Below are 22124 nucleotides of genomic sequence, written 5' to 3' on the forward strand. Positions count from 1 at the left end.
TCACCTAAGTGTGTAGAAATGCACTGTCTTTGAATGAACAATTGTGCTTTATAGAATTACCCTAATATTGATATAGCTATTTAGCCAAACTTTGATAACCATTTTCTGTCAGAACTATCACCATGATAACTTTGCAATAATAATAATAATAATAATAATAATATACGACCTATAATAAATATAAACCCAATACTATGTAGGCTTAATTACTATTACTCTTAGTTATGTTCGTAACACACAGCACACACAAATCTAACAAAAATCAAAAATGAAATATTTATTACAGCATTTGTGACTGAACACCTTTTAAACATTACGTCACAGTCCTCATACAAGTATTTAATAATGTATTTTTGACAAAGCTTAAGGGAGATGGCATTGTATCATCTAGTGAGGAACACGTGCTGAAAAAGGAAGGAATTCATAGACATACAATATCAATGCCACAGCAGATCTGAAACTAGCAAAAACATTCTTTTTCAATTGAGGTAAACACATAGAATATCTAACATGAAACAATTAATAGACTGAACTCTGTACGAAGTTTGTTGCAATATTCTCTTAGCTTTTTCCCAAAGCTTTGAGTTCATAATTTAAGTAATTTTTTTGTCTTTTTGTCTTTTTTATGTTTTTTGGTGCATCAACCATCAATTGTTTCTCCCAGTGCCAAAGAATCCACCATTGTGTCAGTATTGTCCATATGGCAAGTATGTTTATCCAGAGGCAAAGAAGCAAAGTAGGATGCTGCTTTTCCACAAGCTTCCTTCAATAGGCTCTGTCAATGAGAGTCCAGGATACAAAAAAATAAAATAAAATCAAAATGTCTAAAACCAACACAATCCAGTGCTTGGGGCCAATTCAAACTAATAACTTTTGTTTATATACCTACAGGGCAACATTCATTCATCAACCAAAAAAAACGAGGGGCATGAAACATTTTAAAACTGAATCTTCTGGAGAGATCAGGTGTCATTTAGCAGCCTTTTCCCATCATGCCCTGTTCTGTATGGGGGACAGGGCCTGTTCTGCCTGTTGCTCTGGTTGGGAGCGAATGGGAGTCCGTTGTTGAGATGTTCCATCTCTTCTGTTTTATAGTGCTGCTTCACCACCCAGACAGTTTCTCCTCCAGGAAGGAGCACACACAGTGTGAGAGAAAGGCTTAACCTTTAATTCTATAACTAGCTCAGGAAACATAAATTGAGTGATCAACGAAAAATGAACACGTTTTAACTTCGTTTCTATAATTTTTATACTACAGTAGTTATAACTCTTGGGAATCTTTTCTTCTCTTTTTTTCTCTCAATTTTCCAGAGTGATTTCATTTGAAAATTAGTTGAACGTGTCACTGGAGAGAGTGGGTACTGTGTTTGTATGTGTGTGTCTTGAGTAGTGTGCGTGTCCGTGTTTGCACGTGTCCGTTGTCAGAACATCTTCTGTTGATCTTTAACAAAAGCCCAAGACAAAGTGTTCATGTCAGCTTGGTCCTCCATTTGGATGAAAGTAACAAAATTGACAAGGAAAAAAAAAAAGGAAAAAATCATCACAGCTCATCTGGAATTCTGTTTTTAATGTCTAATTCCGGTCAAAGGGCGTTGCGCTTTTATTCTGAAATGTTTTCTGAAAATAGCTTTGTTGTAGAGTTGTTGTTGTTGATGTTTTTTTCTCTTAGTAGCTGCTGCTGTTGTTGATGATGATGTTGACGTCATTGTGGTAGTAAAGTTCCCTTATACAATTGGGCGTGGATGTCCAGGCCTTGTCCTCCAGCGCTGGGGTCAATGGGGCTCAGCGGGGGGTGGCGGGGGCTATGTGCAGACATGTTGATTCCTGGTTGAGAGGGGGGTCCTCCGTGCATCAGCATGGCTGAGTGTTGGGGATGGTGGGTGTGATGAAGGTGATTGGGGGCCGGGCAGTTAGGGGTGGAGGGCGGGTCCGTGTCGAAGCTGGGTGGGGTGAGGGGTCAACTGATGAGGAGGGGTGTAACTTTGCGGGGCCATGCTCATGCCCATAGGACCACTCTGAGGTACGTACTCCCCTGGCATGCCTTGAAGCCCTGAGATCAGAGAGTCAGAGAGAGAGGGAGGGTTAAAAACAAGCACTCACTTGAATGGAAATGTATTACAAAAATGTATTACTGAATTCCAAATTTCGTGACTCTGACATAAAATAAAACATTCATTTATACCTTGTGTAAAGTGAGCTCATTTTGTGGTGTAAAAATTAAGTCAAATAACATACAAACTACATTTAGGATTACACATGCCCCAAAAGTACAAAGCTACTTCCGAAATGTTGTTTTAGGAGCTAAAAAAGCTATTTTATCACTCTATTTTAGGTGATTGAGAGTCTGTTACAATGTCAATAGAATCATGGTCAGTTCTCAGGTTGGAAAGTGATTTCCAACCATCCAGACACAATCGTCCTGGAGGATGTGAAGCTGGCAGCCATACTGATGTTAGCAACACTAATATTTTTACAGGCAGAAGAGTCAATTCACCCACTGAATGTAGTGACAACCCGAATAGAGGCGTTTTCTCAGGGGGACGCACTACTGTGAACATGTTTGATTTATAACCCATTAAAGAAGTTATTAAATAATTTAGAGCCATTTAACTATAACAACACGCCAGTCTAAGAATAGCATTCAAGGCTTTGCGTTTTCCCCTCCAATAAGAGGCACTTTTAACCAAAACAAAGTGCTGCTCTTGGAAAAGTATAATGACAACAACAGCTAAAGCACAGAGACAGCGAGAAACAGAGCCAACAGAGAGATAAAAGGAGGGAGAAAAAGGAGGTAGGGAGAGAGGGAGGGAGAAAAAGGAGGTAGGGAGAGAGGGAGGGAGAAAAAGGAGGTAGGGAGAGAGGGAGGGAGAAAAGAGGAGGTAGGGAGGAGAGGGAGGAATATGGGAGAGAGGGAGGGAGAAAAAGGAGGTAGGGAGAGAGGGAGGGAGAAAAAGGAGGTAGGGAGAGAGGGAGGGAGAAAAAGGAGGTAGGGAGAGAGGGAGGGAGAAAAAGGAGGTAGGGAGAGAGGGAGGGAGAAAAAGGAGGTAGGGAGAGAGGGAGGGAGAAAAAGGAGGTAGGGAGAGAGGGAGGGAGAAAAAGGAGGTAGGGAGAGAGGGAGGGAGAAAAAGGAGGTAGGGAGAGAGGGAGGGAGAAAAAGGAGGTAGGGAGAGAGGGAGGGAGAAAAAGGAGGTAGGGAGAGAGGGAGGGAGAAAAAGGAGGTAGGGAGGAGAGGGAGGAATATGCTGAAGTGATACCCCTTGGTACGGAGAGTAGGGCCCTGTGTTGATGTGATACCCCTTGGTACGGAGAGTAGGGCCCTGTGTTGATGTGATACCCCTTGGTAAGGAGAGTAGGGCCCTGTGTTGATGTGATACCCCTTGGTACGGAGAGTAGGGCCCTGTGTTGATGTGATACCCCTTGGTACGGAGAGTAGGGCCCTGTGTTGATGTGATACCCCTTGGTAAGGAGAGTAGGGCCCTGTGTTGATGTGATACCCCTTGGTACGGAGAGTAGGGCCCTGTGTTGATGTGATACCCCTTGGTACGGAGCGTAGGGCCCTGTGTTGATGTGATACCCCTTGGTACGGAGAGTAGGGCCCTGTGCTGATGTGATACCCCTTGGTACGGAGAGTAGGGCCCTGTGTTGATCTGATACCCCTTGGTACGGAGAGTAGGGCCCTGTGTTGATGTGATACCCCTTGGTACGGAGAGTAGGGCCCTGTGTTGATGTGATACCCCTTGGTACGGAGAGTAGGGCCCTGTGTTGATGTGATACCCCTTGGTACGGAGAGTAGGGCCCTGTGCTGATGTGATACCCCTTGGTACGGAAAGTAGGGCCCTGTGCTGATGTGATACCCCTTGGTACGGAGAGTAGGGCCCTGTGTTGATGTGATACCCCTTGCTACGGAGAGTAGGGCCCTGTGTTGATGTGTGTGGAGACCCCAGCTTGTTGCCATCCCCTCACTCTGTGCCTGGTTGGTGGAAACAGAAGCCTGCTCAGTGGTGCTTCTGTTTGGTTATTCAGGGGTGTGTTTGTTGTCTGCAGACCAGGGAGAAGGTAGTGGTGGTGGGGGGGCCCTGTGGCCTGGGACTGGAGTATGGGAACAGGCCTGGCCCAAAGTCCTGGACCCTGGAGAGAAGCAGGGGAGAGCAGGTGTGGGTCTGGGGTGGGATACTTCTGGTGCTGGAGCCAGTGGGGCCTGGATAGGCCTGCTTTGTAATGTGAACCCTTGGGGGATTAACGCTGCTTGGGAGGGAGGGGTGAAGGAGAGTGGTCGCCGCAAGGTCACCAGGCATGCTCACTCTCCACATTCCTCCACCTTAGTACACCGCAATTAAGAAATGACAGTGCAGAGCCCAGCAAGTTGAGGAGGTAGCGAGGGAGAAAACAGGACAGTAGAGGCCAAAATTAATGACCAATCTCATTGGCTGAAAGCAAGGTGCCATTTTCTATTACTCACTACCCTCCTACTATCCACGTCTAGTTCATTGGAAATTCACAAGTTTGTCGCAGTGTTCTCTTAAAACCTCACTACGGGGTCATAAAATAAGTAATTCAATCTGGACATGCTGGGTTGGGCTGGGCAGGGCTGGGGTGTATGGCAAGGGCTGTGCGAGGGGTGCCCTCACCTCCATATAACCTGGAGTGGCTCCTGTTAAAAGGCCCAACAGATGTTTTTGACACTGTAAGACGGTAATCTCCAGTCTTGTAAGCTGCAGTCATTCTGTTAAGTAGATCTGTGGGCCCCTTTATTAACAGGAGTGGTCAAATCATCTGAAGACAATACTGGTGAGACTGGTCTCTCTCTCTCTCTCTCTCTCTCTCTCTCTCTCTCTCTCTCTCTCTCTCTCTCTCTCTCTCTCTCTCTCTCTCTCTCTCTCTCTCTATCCCTTCCCCTCTCTCTCTGTCCCTCTCTCCTCTCTCACTCCTCTCCTCTCTTCTCCCCACACTCTCTCTCTCCTCTCTCCCTATCCCTCTCTCTCTATCTTTCTTCCCATTCTGTTCAGTTCTGTCCTGTTCTGTTCTGGTAGAGCAGGCCTGCTCAATGGCTGGAGATAATTAAGTACCAAATATACCATATTGTTTGGCGGCGTAATCAAATCAGAAGATGATAATATTCCTCTGTATTAAGCTATTAATGTAATTGGTCATGAAGCATAAAATATGTTATGTACTTGAATAGTCTCAAAATTATATAGCCTATATTAAGAATTAGCCAAGCTGAGCAAATGTTGTCTCTGTGTCTGTATTAGGGAACATTGCTTCCCAAAGTTTTTTTTAAATCCCTGACGCCATTAGCAAAGACAGGAGGGGATGAGATGAGAGAGGGAGGGAGAAAAAAAGAGGAGAGAAATGGGCTTTGCCAATAGAATGGCTTTGGTGACTCTTCGGAAATTCCAGGCTCCATTTACATATAAAGGGTTCTCTTAATCAAGGTAAGTGTCATTATATTGTGCCTCACTGGGCAAAGGAGTTTCGGTGTTAAATAAAATCTCTTCTGCCCCGCCGCCGTTGGGATGTGATACATCTTGATTTTTCAAATGTCAGCGCTCTGGCACTAGTGGGAGGCGGAATGGCCAGGATTAATCAGACAGTGTGTGTGTGTGTGTGTGTCTGTGTGTGAGAGAGTCTCGGGTCCTTTAAATGTATCTCTGTGTCTCTCTTTGCTCTGTCTCTGTGTGTCTCATGACGGGGCTAGTCAATGCCCCCTCCAGTAAAAAAATAATCAAAACACACAGGTCCCCTCCCCTCACTCCCCTCGCTCCCCTACTTGCCAACCCCACCCCCCAGTGAAGGATCGGCCATGTCACCCACGGCTCGTATATCTCGCCCGAGGACCGTAATGTACTGCGGCGCTCCCGTCTTTGCATATAAGATAATTTGGGCATCAATCGTTCCCAAGACAGATTTATGTCACTCAGAGGACAGTTTCACTTCTCCTTCTTTATCGCTTCACTGGAGCCTGTTTAATTTCTCCCCGTCAGACCCTGCCTCTGGAGATGTTATGTTTCCCTAAATGTCCAACATTTGCATTGGCTGTCAGAGATGGGGAGAGAGATGGCCCTGTTGGGATAAATGAATGTGTGGTGTCGGTACAGGCCATGCTATCAAGACCTTGGTTGTTGGTTGTGCTGGTTGTTCTTCTGTTGTCTGGGCTGGCGCCACAAGTCCCCCCTCTCTCTCCCAGGGACCAACAGGAGAAAGCTTCACGGCATGGTGGCAACTCCCACTATTCCCAGTCCTTCTATTCATCTTTCAGTAGCTAGCTAACCCCCCTTCCTTACCCCCCCTTCCCCCCCTTAAAGCACCATGCTACACCAACCACACTCACTGGTTGTCAAGGGGGTTGCTGTGGGGGAGGTTGTTGTAAAATTAGGGTGGGGATGGGAGGGGGATTGTGGTGAAGTAAGGGGGTTTGTGGGTTAAAACCACAAGCCCAGAGGTTTGAGAAATAAAGCCCAGTTGTACTTACTTCCCCCTTTTTCTTTGCGTTTTGCTTTACAAGATGGAGGTTACATGTAGTGCCATTGCCCATCCATTCCCATATTCATCCCCATTCCACTCATAGGCCCTAGAAGAGGAAAAACACGTTAGAGAAAAGGTCAGCAGAAGGTCAAAGGTGGAATGGCAGACAGGTCAGAGCAGATAGACACCCTGGTAGGTAGAAGGACGGATTGGTTACAGAGAGGAAGAGGAAGAGAAGGTGCAGTAGTAACGTGTCTAAAAATGTTAGTCTCCATAAATCTCCCCGTTCGTTACAAAGATGTGTGTCATTTTCTAGAGATGGGTGAAAAGAGAGACAGGCAAATGGAGGTAAATAGTGATACCTAAGGGAGTTGAGAGAGGAGGGTGGAGTTGACTGAGTAAGTGAACTTTATTATGATGCAGTGATATCATCAGTAGTTTTGTGACATTGGTTAGTATTGGGTTGATGATGCTGCCATGTACAGCACAGTAGTCAGTGCTGGTGTGACATTTCCAGGGCTAGAGGGGTTGGTGTGTGTTGCTGTCAGTAGTCATACAGTCACAGGGGGTGCATTGGTGACTGTAAACATACACAGCACAGTGACTAGTATACAGTATGCAGGACCGGAGGAGGAGGAGGGGGGGGCTTACCAGCTGGTCGGATCCCCATGTGCTGCTGGCCGTCCAGCACGAAGCTGCCCATTGGCTGGCCCTCCGGACTGTACGCTGCTCCTTGACTCACTGAAGGATCAAGAAGAAAACCTGATTGTAGTCAAAACATGGACACGAGGGGGGGGAGAGAAGACAAACCACACAATCAGCTTACTGTCCCAGCTCCGGCCCAAACATACTGCAACACATTGTGTCCACCATGACTAATGCAAGACATGCAAACACATGCAGTATGAGTACACACACACACACACACACACACACACACACACACACACACACACGCACGCACGCACGCACGCACGCACGCACGCGCACGCACACGCACACGCACACGCACACGCACACACACACACACACACACACACACACACACACACACACACACACACACACACACACACACACACACACACACACACACACACACACACACACACACACTTTAACATTAGACAAAATAAGGGGTAATGCATTGATCTCTAACTGAGAAAAGGAAGCAAACAGTTTGATGAGATCAGGATGTTCTGTCAAGACCATCACCAGCCATTCCCAAAGCAACATGGATGTTATTTCATGGACAGAGACACGTTATGGGACATCATTGGCAAAAACATCACTATTTACCCCCCTGCAAATGTCATTATCTACCCCTGCAAATTCAAATGAGTTCAAATCTCCTGAGTACAGCGAAGCTGAAAAGACTGATCATGATCATTATTTACAAATAAGATTCATATAAAATATTATTCAAGCATCATAATACTGTCCACAGTAGTAATCAAATGATGTCATAGTGTCATATCATTAGCCCTATTCAGTAAGAGTATTGTGGAGTCTGTAGCAAACAGCATATTCCTGGACTAAACAGCCTAATCTGGAGTAATCTGTCAAATTGAAGATTAGGGGAAGCTTTTAGTCATGCTGTCTTCAGAGAGATTACTGATTGCCACACTCTAAACACACGCTCTCTGTCTCTCGCTTCTCTCCTCTCTCTCAAATATTCCCAACAAACCACAATAATTGTACTGAGATTCGGAAAGGCGCGTCTCATTTCAATAATTGGTTAACTTAATTTGCACAATCTCCTCCCCAATTTGTGGGACTCTCTCTAGATTTGGAGCGAGCTAATCAACAAAAAGCTTTTCTCCCTCAAAGACAAATTATGTGGCGTTTTTCCTTAGTAATGTTACAGTCGATACGGCCTAGGGTGGCTACATAAATTCCTGTCCGGATTCTTTGCTCGATTCTAGAGTGGCATGTTTATGACTTAATCTTTCAGTGCTTTTTGTCGTCTGACCATTGTAGATATGGAAAATCAATGCCTGATCAATTTGCAATATGAACCCTCCCTTAATCCTTTTCAGAGGAATGGAAATTGATTTTGCGTTGTAGATATGTGGTAGTGGAGTATGGGCCTGAGGGCACACACTTAGTGTGTTGTGAAACGGTAATGCACGCATTGTAATGTTTTTAACATTGTATTAAAATTGCCTTAATTTTGCCGGACCCCAGGAAGAGTAGCTGCGCCTTGGCAGCAGCTAATGGGGATCCATAATAAATACAAGATCGCTCCCTATGTAGGGCGTCCAGACAGAAATCAGAGATCAATGGATCATATTAAACTCATTTGCATCTGTTAGGTAGTTTTTCATGACCAGAATGAATTAACCACAATTACTCAATTGAAATGATGACGTTCAATACAATCACATATAGGACCCTTGATATTTCAAATCTGGGCTAAGTGAATACCGAGCAGCAACAGCCAGAGGACTGACACTTGGGAATTGAGTGAGTTAAAAAACACAAAGTAGATACCAAAATGCTCCAAGCATTCCTGGAGATTCTCTTGCGCCCAATTAGCAATTCACAGAGAGAGACCATGTTGCTAAAGAACCTCTCAGTGTTAGATTAGGATATCGGCAATTACACGCAATCAACTAACAGATAGCGTCACCACCACACACTTCCCATTGAGAAAATAAGAAGATAGGGTGTGGTGTCTGTGTGTGTTTGGTGGTAGTAGGGGGGCTGGGGATTCTCCCTTACAAATCCAGGCTAGGAGGCAAGATGTGTATGCCAGTACATTAACTGGAAGAGCTGGTGTTTGTGGAAAAAGTGGAAAAGATGTGCAGGGTAGACTTTCTTACCTGCTCGATTTGACTGGTCAATCATGGGCTGTACTATTCTTCTCCTGGCATTAATGAACCTGGGAGAGAAGAGAGAAGAAAAGAGAAAAACACTTTCAATCACACAGCATTCACCAACAGGAGAGTTCATCGGAAACCGCAGCACAACAACACCGTTTTGCATGACTTAGTAACAACATTAGCTACTGGCTCTTAGAGAGCCAATCAAAACAGATACAGCTAAAACAAAAGGGTGATTGTGAGCAGACTTGGAAACCCAACAAGGTTTTCTTTTAATGCCCCTTATGATCTATTTCCCTTGTTTAATAAAGCTTTTGATTACATTTGGTTGCTATGGAGACCGTGACAGCATTCCACAGGCATTAAGTGTGTGCTATGGTGAAGCAGCCATGCCACCGAGAAACTAAACCACGCAGTAGGCTATGTCACAACTCTCTCTCACACACACACATTAACACACACGCACACCCTATAAAAAAAACATGTTATTCCTCGCGTGTTATCACTCATTAGAAATTCAAAATAATATACGTTAGCAAGGGGCAACATACAAATGGTTCCTTTCATTTGCCCCTCCCCCCCCACAACTCTCTCTCTCTCTCTCTCTCTCTCTCTCTCTCTCTCTCTCTCTCTCTCTCTCTCTCTCTCTCTCTCTCTCTCTCTCTCTCTCTCTCTCTCTCTCTCTCTCTCTCTCTCTCTCTCTCTCTTTTCATTGCGGGGGGTTGTGCTCCCCGTCCAGCTGTCTATAAATGAGGACCAGGCATGGCCACTCGGCTCTTTCACAAGGTATTGTTATGTCAGCAAGCCCATCAATTAGGCTGTGTGAAGTTTTATCACCGCCACAGCAGTGAATAAGTGCAGTTCCACAAAGCCTTCCCTGTGCAGTCCTCCCCGACTCTCCTCTCTGCTCCCGCCGCTTTCCACTGCAAAGACCAAGGGGTCATCTGAAGGTGACTGCCAGCCAGGGGCAACCTCTTAAAGTCCCAAATGGGACGCAGTGACCCAGGGCTGTGTCAAAGACAAGCTGGCTTCACTACCCCAGACTGGGCAAGCTTTACCTATACTGGTCATCTCCATCTAGGCTGTATCACAACCGGCCGTGATTGGGAGTTCCATAGGGCGGCGCACAGTTGGCCCAGTGTCATCCAGATTTGGCAGGTGTAGGCCGTGATTGGGAGTTCCATAGGGCGGCGCACAGTTGGCCCAGTGTCATCCAGATTTGGCAGGTGTAGGCCGTGATTGTAAATAAGAATTTGTTCTTAACTGATTTGCCTAGTTAAATAAAGGTTAAATCCAAAAATCCAAAATAGTGAACTCTAGTACCTCCCTATCTCTATCTCTCTCTCTCATACTAAGAAGTCAGAGGGGAGTGAGCTCGGTAGCGCTGAAGGTACCCACATGTGGTTGATATTAGAGGGAGGTTTCAAATCATCATGGGGTGATTCCAGCATGGAGCCCCTTTTCAAAGAATAAAAAAGAGAGAAAGGTAACTTTTTTGGAACATGGAGAAGGAAATGGAGATGGAAAAAAGGGAAGGTTCTGGAACCAATTTGAGTTCCTAATCCCCCATGAACCCCTGATACCTGCTTTTACCTTCACCTATTAACGTAAACGGCCGTAATCTGCCCGCTCAAAGTGACATTGGTAAATGGACAAAACGCACGGTTGGGAAAAGAGATGGAGGCAAACTTAGTTGTGAGGGTGCACCCAGAGGGCAGATAGGCTGTACTGCTGGCCCCAGACAGAGGAATGACAGACTGACGCCTACATGGGAAAAGAGAGAGGAAAAGTTAGGCAGATCATATCAATGTTGATTTGGGACTGTGATGTGTGATCTAGTGAAGAGAGGTTTTGTTTTTGGACCTATCGTAAATACCAGTTTAAACTGTCTGTGGATCACACACAACACTCCTTCCGTGGCCTCCAACTGCTCTTAAACGCTAGTAAAACCAAATGCATGCTTTTCAACCGTTCGCTGCCTGCACCCGCACGCCCGACTAGCATCACCACCCTGGATGGTTCCGACCTAGAATATGTGGACATCTATAAGTACCTAGGTGTCTGGCTAGACTGTAAACTCTCCTTCCAGACTCATATCAAACATCTCCAATCCAAAATCAAATATAGAATTGGCTTTCTATTTCGCAACAAAGCCTCCTTCACTCACACCGCCAAACTTACCCTTGTAAAATTGACTATCCTACTGATCCTCAACTTCGGCGATGTCATCTACAAAATGGCTTCCAATACTCTACTCAGCTCAACTGGATGCAGTTTATCACAGTGCCATCCGCTTTGTTACTAAAGCACCTTATACCACCCACCACTGTGACCTGTATGCTCTAGTCGGCTGGCCCTCGCTAGATATTCGTCGCCAGACCCACTGGCTCCAGGTCATCTACAAGTCCATGCTAGGTAAAACTCCGCCTTATCTAAGTTCACTGGTCACGATGGCAACACCCACCCGTAGCACGCGCTCCAGCAGGTGTATCTCACTGATCATCCCTGATCATCCCTAAAGCCAACACCTCATTTGGCCGCCTTTCCTTCCAGTTCTCTGCTGCCTGTGACTGGAACAAATTGCAAAAATTGGAAGTTGGAGACTTTTATCTCCCTCACCAACTTTAAACATCTGCTATCTGAGCAGCTAACCGATCGCTGCAGCTGTACATAGTCCATCGGTAAATAGCCCACCCAATTTACCTACCTCATCCCCATACTGTTTTTATTTATTTACTTTTCTGCTATTTTGCACACCAGTATCTCTACCTGCACATGACCATCAGATCATTTATCACTCCAGTGTTAATCTGCAAAATTGTAATTATTCGCCTAGCTCCTCATGCCTTTTGCACACAATGTATATAGACTCTTAAAAAAAAGAATTCTACTGTGTTATTGACTTGTTTATTGTTTACTCCATGTGTAACTCTGTGTTGCTGGCTGTTCACACTGCTTTGCTTTATCTTGGCCAGGTCGCAGTTGTAAATGAGAACTTGTTCTCAACTAGCCTACCTGGTTAAATAAAGGTGAAATAAAAATATATATATTATGAGTTAGAGGGATATAAAATAGCATCTTTGGCTGTCTATTGTCTACCTTTACTGTCAGAAGTGTCACTACACCTGCAGTACTTTGGAAAGAGTTAGGCTTCCAGCATCTACACCAGGTGAGTAAGTAAACAAAGCAGAAATTCCTGCTATCGCGCTCGCTCTGGGAAGGCTCACAGAGCAAGGTTCACACAGAGCAAGGTCCAAACAGAGCAAGGCTCACACAGAGCAAGGCTCACACAGAGCAAGGCTCTCACAGATCAAGGCCCACAGAGCAAGGCCCACAACAAGGCCCACAGAGCAAGGCTCACAGAGCAAGGCTCACAGAGCAAGGCTCACAGATCAAGGCCCACAGAGCAAGGCTCACACAGAGCAAGGCTCATAGATCAAGGCCCATAGAAAAAGGCCCACAGAACAAGGCCTGCAAAAAATATATGTCCTGCTCTCTCTTTTTTTCTTTCTCCCAAGATGGCACACATGGTTTGGAAATTATAACCATGTGGATTCTTACCTATTCTGGGACATAACCATAAGCACTTAATATCAGGAATGTTTCTTGCAGGTGCTAAATATTCCCATTCTGGATCAGTGACAGGAAGACAGAGCCCCAGGAATAACAAAGTGCACATGGAACAGCGTGTTTGAGTTACTGATCTATTTAGAACACGTTTTGATCCTATCCAACTAAACGGTTGCTCATTTGTACTTCTTATGAAAGGTATTGCATAGCTATACACAAACATATTTTCCTATCTGGTTGCTGTCTACGCTCAACTGTTATGCTGCTCCAACATGGTCATTTGAGTAGGGAAAACAGTTCTTCACAGCAGCATACACAAACATACATTCAGTAGCCGGTTTATTAGGTACCCCCCCCGTTCACGAAAATGGTTAGCTCCTACAGACAGTGAGTCACGTGGCCGTGGCCGTGGCCGTGGCTTGCTACATAAAGCAGGCAGACAGGCATCGAGGCATTCAGTTACTTCAATTGAACGATAGAACCGGATGAACGATTGTTGTTTTACCTATTCCTGTCGGTGCCTGGCGCACCGGTTCCAGTACCTCAGAAACGGTGTCTAGTGTTTGCCGAGAACGGTGCAACAATCATAGGTCCCTCGATACCAATTGAGCAACGTTTGAATGTAACAGCGTATCTGAGAATAGAATCCATGACCCAAAGAATTCAGGCAGGTCTGGAGGCAAAGGCTGGGTCCGACTCGGTACTAGATGGGTGTACCTTAAAAATGGCAACTGAGTGCATATAGATTTTCTATTACTTTCCGTCAGGGCCACTGCCAAGATTGAACCCCCCCCCCCCCCACACACACACACACAAACACACAAACACACACATGGTTCTGGTGTTATTCTCTGAATTCTCTGAAGTGGCCAAAGTAAGGCGGTTGGTAGAGGCAGCGGGGAGGGAGGGGGTTGCTGACCGACCAAAGCTCCACTCTGCCCCCAGAGCACCTTTTATCAGGTTGAGTAAAGCCAATTGAGATTATCAGAGCCAGCCCTGATAACACTGTTTTCTCTCCTCTTATGAGCTGCTAATGGTGTGTGCTTCAAACAACACCAGAAGGAATTCTCCAGAGATGGAGGGAAGGGATGGATGGCAGGCAGGGAGGGAGGGAGGAGAGAAGGGATGGATGGCAGGCAGGGAGGAAGGGAGGAGTGAAGGGATGGATGGCAGGCAGGGAGGAAGGGAGGAGTGAAGGGATGGATGGCAGGCGGGGAGGGAGGGAGGAGTGAAGGGATGGATGGCAGGCGGGGAGGGAGGGAGGAGGGAAGGGATGGCAGGCAGGGAGGGAGGGAGGAGTGAAGGGATGGCAGGCAGGGAGGGAGGAGTGAAGGGATGGATGGCAGGCAGGGAGGAAGGGAGGAGTGAAGGGATGGATGGCAGGCGGGGAGGGAGGGAGGAGGGAAGGGATGGATGGCAGGCAGGGAGGAAGGGAGGAGTGAAGGGATGGATGGCAGGCGGGGAGGGAGGGAGGAGGAAAGGGATGGATGGCAGGCAGGGAGGGAGGGAGGAGGGAAGGGATGGATGGCAGGCGGGGAGGGAGGGAGGAGGAAAGGGATGGATGGCAGGCAGGGAGGGAGGGAGGAGGGAAGGGATGGATGGCAGGCGGGGAGGGAGGGAGGAGGGAAGGGATGGATGGAAGGCAGGGAGGGAGGGAGGAGGGAAGGGATGGATGGCAGGCAGGGAGGGAGGGAGGAGGGAAGGGATGGATGGCAGGCAGGGAGGGAGGGAGGAGGGAAGGGATGGATGGCAGGCGGGGAGGGAGGGAGGAGGGAAGGGATGGATGGAAGGCGGGGAGGGAGGGAGGAGGGAAGGGATGGATGGCAGGCAGGGAGGGAGGGAGGAGGGAAGGGATGGATGGCAGGCGGGGAGGGAGGGAGGAGGAAAGGGATGGATGGCAGGCAGGGAGGGAAGGAGGAGGGAAGGGATGGATGGCAGGCGGGGAGGGAGGGAGGAGGGAAGGATGGAAGGCAGGGAGGGAGGGAGGAGGGAAGGGATGGATGGCAGGCAGGGAAGGAGGGAGGAGGGAAGGGATGGATGGCAGGCAGGGAGGGAGGGAGGAGGGAAGGGATGGATGGCAGGCGGGGAGGGAGGGAGGAGGGAAGGGATGGATGGAAGGCGGGGAGGGAGGGAGGAGGGAAGGGATGGATGGCAGGCAGGGAGGGAGGGAGGAGGGAAGGGATGGATGGCAGGCGGGGAGGGAGAAGGGAAGGGATGGATGGCAGGCAGGGAGAGAGGGAGGAGGGAAGGGATGGATGGCAGGCAGGGAGGGAGCGAGGAGGGAAGGGATGGATGGCAGGCAGGGGGGGAGGAAGGAGGGAAGGGATGGATGGCAGGCAGGGATGGAGGGAGGAGGGAAGGGATGGATGGCAGGCAGGGATGGAGGGAGGAGGGAAGAGGGAAGGGATGGAGGGAGGGGATGGATGGAGGAGGGAAGGGATGGAGGGAGGGGATGGATGGCAGGCAGGGAGGGAGGGAGGAGGGAAGGGATGGATGGCAGGCAGGGATGGAGGGAGGAGGGAAGAGGGAAGGGATGGAGGGAGGGGATGGATGGAGGAGGGAAGGGATGGAGGGAGGGGATGGATGGCAGGCAGGGAGGGAGGGAGGAGGGAAGGGATGGATGGCAGGCAGGGAGGGAGGGAGGAGGGAAGGGATGGATGGCAGGCGGGGAGGGAGGGAGGAGGGAAGGGATGGATGGCAGGCAGGGAGGGAGGGAGGAGGAAAGGGATGGATGGCAGGCGGGGAGGGAGGAGGGAAGGGATGGATGGCAGGCAGGAAGGGAGGGAGGAGGGAAGGGTTGGATGGCAGGCAGGCAGGCAGGGAGGGAGGAGTGAAGGGATGGAGGGAGGGGATGGATGGCAGGCAGGGAGGGAGGGAGGAGGGAAGGGATGGATGGCAGGCAGGGAGGGAGGGAGGAGGGAAGGGATGGATGGAAGAGGGAAGGGATGGAGGGAGGGGATGGATGGAGGACGGAAGGGATGGAGGGAGGGGATGGATGGCAGGCAGGCAGGGAGGGAGGGAGGAGGGAAGGGATGGATGGCAGGTAGGGATGGAGGGAGGAGGGAAGGGATAGATGGAAGAGGGAAGGGATGGAGGGAGGGGATGATGGAGGAGGGAAAGGATGGAGGGAGGGGATGGATGGCAGGCAGGGAGGGAGGGAGGAGGGAAGGGATGGATGGCAGGCAGGGAGGGAGGGAGGAGGGAAGGGATGGATGGCAGGCAGGGATGGAGGGAGGAGGGAAGGGATGGATGGATGGCAGGCAGGCAGGCAGACAGGGATGGATGGAAGAGGGAAGGGATGGATGGATGGCAGGCAGGGATGAAGGGATGTGTCCATGTGTGGAAGGGAGGCGACTACACTCCCAAACCTTCGAACACACACACATCCACAGAATAGACACAACCACAGAACAGACACATCCACAGAATAGACACATCCACAGAATAGACACAGACACAGAATAGACATATCCACAGAATACACACATCCACAGATTAGACACAACCACAGAATAGACACAACCACAGAACAGACACATCCACAGAATAGACACAACCACAGAATAGACACATACACAGAATAGACACATCCACAGAATAGACACAGACACAGAATAGACACATACACAGAATAGACACAACCACAGAATAGACTCATCCACAGAATAGACACATCCACAGAATAGACACAACCACAGAATAGACACATACACAGAATAGACACATACACAGAATAGACACAACCACAGAATAGACTCATCCACAGAATAGACACATCCACAGAATAGACACAACCACAGAATAGACATATCCACAGATTAGACACATCCACAGAATAGACACATCCACAGAATAGACACAACCACAGAATAGACACATACACAGAATAGACACAACCACAGAATAGACTCATCCACAGAATAGACAAATCCACAGAATAGACACAACCACAGAATAGACTCATCCACACAATAGACACAACCACAGAATAGACACATCCACAGAATAGACATGACCACAGTCACCACGTCTACATGTCTGAGGGCTAACCAGACCAGAAGAGAGAGAGAGGTAGGCACACGAGGGACAGACAGGGGTTTCTCCAAAACCTCCAACCATGTTTTAGTATTTACATCTGATGGTTTCCCTTATGTCCTTACACTGCACGGCGTTACGATTCACCCACCCACCCACCCACGCACGCACGCACGCACGCACGCACGCACGCACGCACGCACGCACGCACGCACACACACACACACACACACACACACACACACACACACACACACACACACACACACACACACACACACACACACACACACACACACACACACACACACACACACACACACACGCACACACGCACACACACACATGCTCGTGCACACACAGTGACTCTCAAACAAATAATTAAAGCAAGGTTACGGGGTCTTGGGGAGGTCATTTCTGTGGATACCGCTACGAATGTGTACTTTACAGAGAGAGCGAGAAAGCGAGAGAGCGAGAGAGCGAGAGAGCGAGAGAGAGAGGGAGAGCTGTCCCCAGAGGACAGCTGCGTGTATATGAGAGAGAGAGAGAGAGAGTGAGAGAGAGAGAGAGAGAGAGAGAGAGAGTGAGAGACTGTTTAATGTGCACCCTGCTTTACTAATCCACTCAGAGACCCAAAATAGTATAAAAAAGGTTCCAATCACTTCTAATTTGTACGGAAAACTCTTCTGTGTGTGTATGTGTGTGTGTGTGTGTGTGTGTGTGTACTTGTTCATGCGCGTATCCAGCATGTGTGTACGTGTGTATGTGCATGCCTGTGAATGTAGGCTACTGTACACAGGGAAGTGCAAATGGGACTCCACTCACAGATACAGTACTTCACCCAGCACATTTAAATCCACCAGGGGCACACTGTGTCTATGTACAAACTCTCTGTCTGCCACAGGGCCAAGAGTGTAGCACTTTCAAAACAAGTCCTATAGAGACATGGATTTACTGCAGCTCTGGGTGTTTTTCTATATGGGGCCTTCGCAGCATAACACAATAACAGCAACAATATGAGTAATGGAGTCCAGACAGCATGAGGCCACTTGACCCTGGCTGTCCACTGAGCTGGATCAACACACGATCCCCAGCCACTAATATCAGCTCACTCAAACAGTGGGGAGCGCCACTGCAAAGCAACCGTTTAGGTATTAAATACCCCAGCTAGCATGTTAGCACGCTATGCTACGCTAACACCAGACCAGAGACAGTGCGTGTGTGCAAGGAAGGGGATTCCAGTTCCATAATGATGACTGATGTCCTGTGTGAGAGAAAGACAGAGAGAGAAGTTCCCCTTCAGAAGACCTTAGCCTTGGTGTTCTATTTCGTCCTGTGATAATGTCACATGCTGTTTCTTCCCAGAGAAATAAAGGGCTCTCAGAGAGAAGGGAATGGAGGAATGGTGACTTTGCATTTGCATCACAACAAACCATTCCAGCTGTTGAATCTCTGGGGCTTTCCTCTCTCCTCTTTTTGTTCTTCTTCCCCTCCCTTTTTCCTCCTCTCAATCTGTCAGAAATGACTTGTTTCTGGTTAACTGACTCGCGGCCACACCTGGTAACTTGCTCCTGTTGTCAGCATTCCTTTCCGGAGAAATCCTCATGCCTAACTCTCCAGCCCTGGAGCGCAGCCAAGATAGAGACAGAGAAACAAAGAAAGAAAGAGAGACTCACAGAGCCAACGGGCCAATCATGGGGAGATCTGAGGGAGCCCAGCCAATCGGGAGCGGGGTCACTTGTTTGATGAGTTTGTGGTGAAAGAGAGACAAGGAGTAAGTGAGAGAGAGACGAGCGAGACGAAAGAGAGAGAGAGAGTGAGAGTGAGAGCGAGAGAGAAAGAGAGAGTAAGATCGAGAGAGTAAGATCGAGAGAGAGAGAAAGAGAGAGAGAGAGAGAGAGAGAGAGAGAGAGAGAGAGAGAGAGAGAGAGAGAGAGAGAGAGAGAGAGAGAGAGAAGATCGAGAGAGAGAGAGAGAGAGAGAGAGAGAGAGAGAGAGAGAGAGAGAGAGAGAGAGAAAGAGAGAGATCGAGATCGAGAGAGAGAGAGAGAGAGAGAGAGAGAGAGAGAGAGAGAGAGAGAGAGAGAGAGAGAGAGAGAGAGAGAGTAAGATCGAGAGAGAGAGAGAGAGAGAGAGAGAGAGAGAGAGAGAGAGAGAGAGAGAGAGAGAGAGAGTAAGATCGAGAGAGAGAGAGAGAGAGAGAGAGAGAGAGAGAGAGAGAGAGAGAGAGAGAGAGAGAGAGAGAGAGAGAGAGAGAGAGAGAGAGGATGAAGTGAGGGCAGCCAAGGAGAGAAAACAAGACAAACTGAACATGTCTCTCCAAGAAAGGGCTCCTTAAATGAATCGTGACACAGAAATAGTTGACGGTTTACTGCCTCCGTAGCTAACCTGAACATGCCCATTTGAAGCACCCATGCCAAAGTTAGGGGAGGGGTGGTTGGAGCGATTTTCTGTTTGCCAGTCAAATTCCTGGGCCTCTGCTTTTCCAAGAAAGATTAGACGCGACGCGATCTGAACTGGAAGAAGCTTAGATTCAATCCTCCAATCATTGTTTACCAACATCACTGTCCTCTGCTTTCTATTAGACCTCATTGCTTCCATAGTTCTGCTTTCAGAGAAAAATAAAGATTTCAAACCCTGAGTTTGATTGAGTCACTATTCGCTAGAATGAGAAAATGGAAGAAGAGTCTTAGTAAAAAATTAAAATAAAAAGTCTGGAGAAACAGATGATGCACTTTGACCTGGAAGTGCATGCAGATTAACTTGGGAGGGTGTGTTTAATACAAAGCAAACAAGGCCTAATTATCAGGCAGCCGGCAGGGCAGCCCAGGTCCACAAGGCTGATAATCTGCTGAAGTGTAAATACAGATGGAGTCAGTCCACCTGGGCGTCCCAGACACACTGTAATAGTTTAATCCAGCCACCAGATTGTAGCACCTATCTACGGGTTTATCATAAACGATCAAAAAGGATCCTTTCAAAAAGCTACTCCAGGAGACGAGGGGGAGGAGCGAGAAAGCTTCCTCCGGCTATTCATATCGGAGAGTTCCTCTCCTCTCTTCTTTAAGTTAAAACAGGAGTGGAGAGACATAAGCCGTGCAGCATTACATCACCCCCTTGTTTTGATTTAGTGCAGATGTGAAACGAAGCGAAGCCGGGAAAGCTTTCTTTTAGGACGTAGGAGAAGCTGCAAGGGCCCATGTTTAGGGCTGCCACTATGTTCTTCTCTCTCTCTCTCTCTCTCTCTCTCTCTCTCTCTCTCTCTCTCTCTCTCTCTCTCTCTCTCTCTCTCTCTCTCTCTCTCTCTCTCTCTCTCTCTCTCTCTCTCTCTCTCTCTCTCTCTCTCTCTCTCTCTCTCTCTCAAAAGGAAATAGCTTCACCTTTAATTTTCCATATACATCCACTGACTGGTTTTCTCTCCTTATTTTCTATAACTTTTAACTGATTTACTTTTGTAACATTAAATCTCTACGAAATATGGGCAGAATTTGCATTTCTCTGTCACTCTGTCTCTCAGCCATTTGTCTCTCTCCCCAACCAGTGGTATGTAGCTAGAAGTCATTAAGAGTGGAGTGGAAAATCAGACAACGAATTATATATTTGTTTTGCAAACTGACACGATTTAACGAGCAGCTAATTAAAATAAATCAATAGCACTGCGGCACTCTCTCTCTCCCTCATTCTCGATCTTTCCCTCATTCTAGTTCTCTCTCTCTCTCTCTCTCTCTCTCTCTCTCTCTCTCTCTCTCTCTCTCTCTCTCTCTCTCTCTCTCTCTCTCTCTCTCTCTCTCTCTCTCTCTCTCTCTCTCTCTCTCTCTCTCTCTCTCTCTACCTCATTCCCCCCCCTCTCTCTCTCCCTCATTCTCAATCTTTCCCTCGTTCTAGTTCTCTCTCTCTCTACCTCATTCTCTCTCTCTCTCTCTCTCTCTCTACCTCATTCCCCCCCTCTCTCTCTCCCTCATTCTCAATCTTTCCCTCGTTCTAGTTCTCTCTCTCTCTCTCTCTCTCTCTCTCTCTCTCTCTCTCTCTCTCTCTCTCTCTCTCTCTCTCTCTCTCTCTCTCTCTCTCTCTCTCTCTCTCTCTCTCTCTCTCTCTGTGGTGCAGAAGTGGGGTTACTGACTGCAGTGTGAGGGAAGTGGTGCTTGACTCCATATCAGGTCTTTCTACCTGTATTATCATGTGTCAATAATAAGCCATCAGATGATTTATGTCAGGCTGATGGGTGAGGAACGTCACCCTCTACCAAATACAATGCATTTGGAAAGTATTCAGACCTCTGAACTTTTTGCACTTTTTGTTACATTACAGTCTTATTCTAAAATTGATTAAATCAATTGTTTTCCTCACGAATCTACACACAATACCCCATAATGACAAAACAAAAACAGAAATACCATATTTACATAAGTATACAGACCCTTTGCTATGAGATGAGAAATTGAGCATCAGGTGCATCCTGTTTCCTTGAGATGTTTCTACAACTTGATTGGATTCCACCTGTGGTAAAATATATTGATTGCACGCACCTGTCTATATAAGGTCCCACAGTTGACAGTGCACGTTAACCAAAAACCAAGCCATGAGGTCGAATGAATTGTCAGTCAAGCTCCAAGACTCTTCCTAGAGCTCGCCGCCAGGCCATACTGAGCAATCTGTGGAGAAGGGCCTTGGTCAGGGAGGTGACCAAGAACCTGATGGTCACTCTGCAAGAGCTCCAGAGTTCTTCTGTGGAGATGGGAGAACCTTCCAGAAGGACAACTATTTCTGCAGCAGTCCACCAATCAGGCCTTATGGTAGAGTGGCCCGACAGAAGCCACTCCTCAGTAAAAGGCACATGACAGCCCGCTTGGAGTTTGCCAAAAGGAACCTAAAGGACTCTCAGACCATGAGAAGGAAGATTCACTGGTCTGATGAAACCAATATTGAACATTTGTCTGGAAAAAACCTGGCACCATTCCTATGGTGAAGCATGGTGGTGGTAACATCATGCTGTGGGGACGTTTTCACCAGCAGGAATGGGAGACTAGTCAGGATCAAGGGGAAGATGAACGGAGAAAAGTACAGAGAGATCCTTGATGAAAACCTGCCCCACAGCACTCAGGACCTCAGACTGGGGTGAAGGTTCACCTTCCAACAGGACAACGACCCTAAGCACACAGACAATGCAGTATTCGCTTCGGGCACTGAGACCAATATGTCTTACTCTATCCACAAAGACACCCTCACAAC

General features: G+C 47.7%; 1 protein-coding gene across 4 annotated transcripts in view; it reads right to left on the reverse strand.

The window, feature by feature from the left end:
- Positions 1 to 251: 251 nt before the first annotated feature.
- The window catches only part of LOC124046590 (homeobox protein Meis2), a 133877-nt gene continuing 112004 nt past the window's right edge, over positions 252 to 22124 (reverse strand). For 3 of the 4 annotated variants that reach the window (XM_046367127.1, XM_046367126.1, XM_046367128.1), the window contains exons 10-13: positions 9291 to 9349; positions 7117 to 7227; positions 6473 to 6571; positions 252 to 2050 (exon numbers count right to left, since the gene is read on the reverse strand). In XM_046367127.1, the coding sequence (XP_046223083.1) occupies positions 6513 to 6571; positions 7117 to 7227; positions 9291 to 9349 (229 nt within the window). In that variant the 3' untranslated portion in view covers positions 252 to 2050; positions 6473 to 6512. The remainder of the gene's footprint in view (positions 2051 to 6472; positions 6572 to 7116; positions 7228 to 9290; positions 9350 to 22124) is intronic. The other variant, XM_046367129.1, reaches the window with a different exon arrangement.

The sequence above is a fragment of the Oncorhynchus gorbuscha genome, linkage group LG10 (genome assembly GCF_021184085.1).
Source record: "Oncorhynchus gorbuscha isolate QuinsamMale2020 ecotype Even-year linkage group LG10, OgorEven_v1.0, whole genome shotgun sequence".
NCBI lineage: Eukaryota > Metazoa > Chordata > Actinopteri > Salmoniformes > Salmonidae > Oncorhynchus > Oncorhynchus gorbuscha.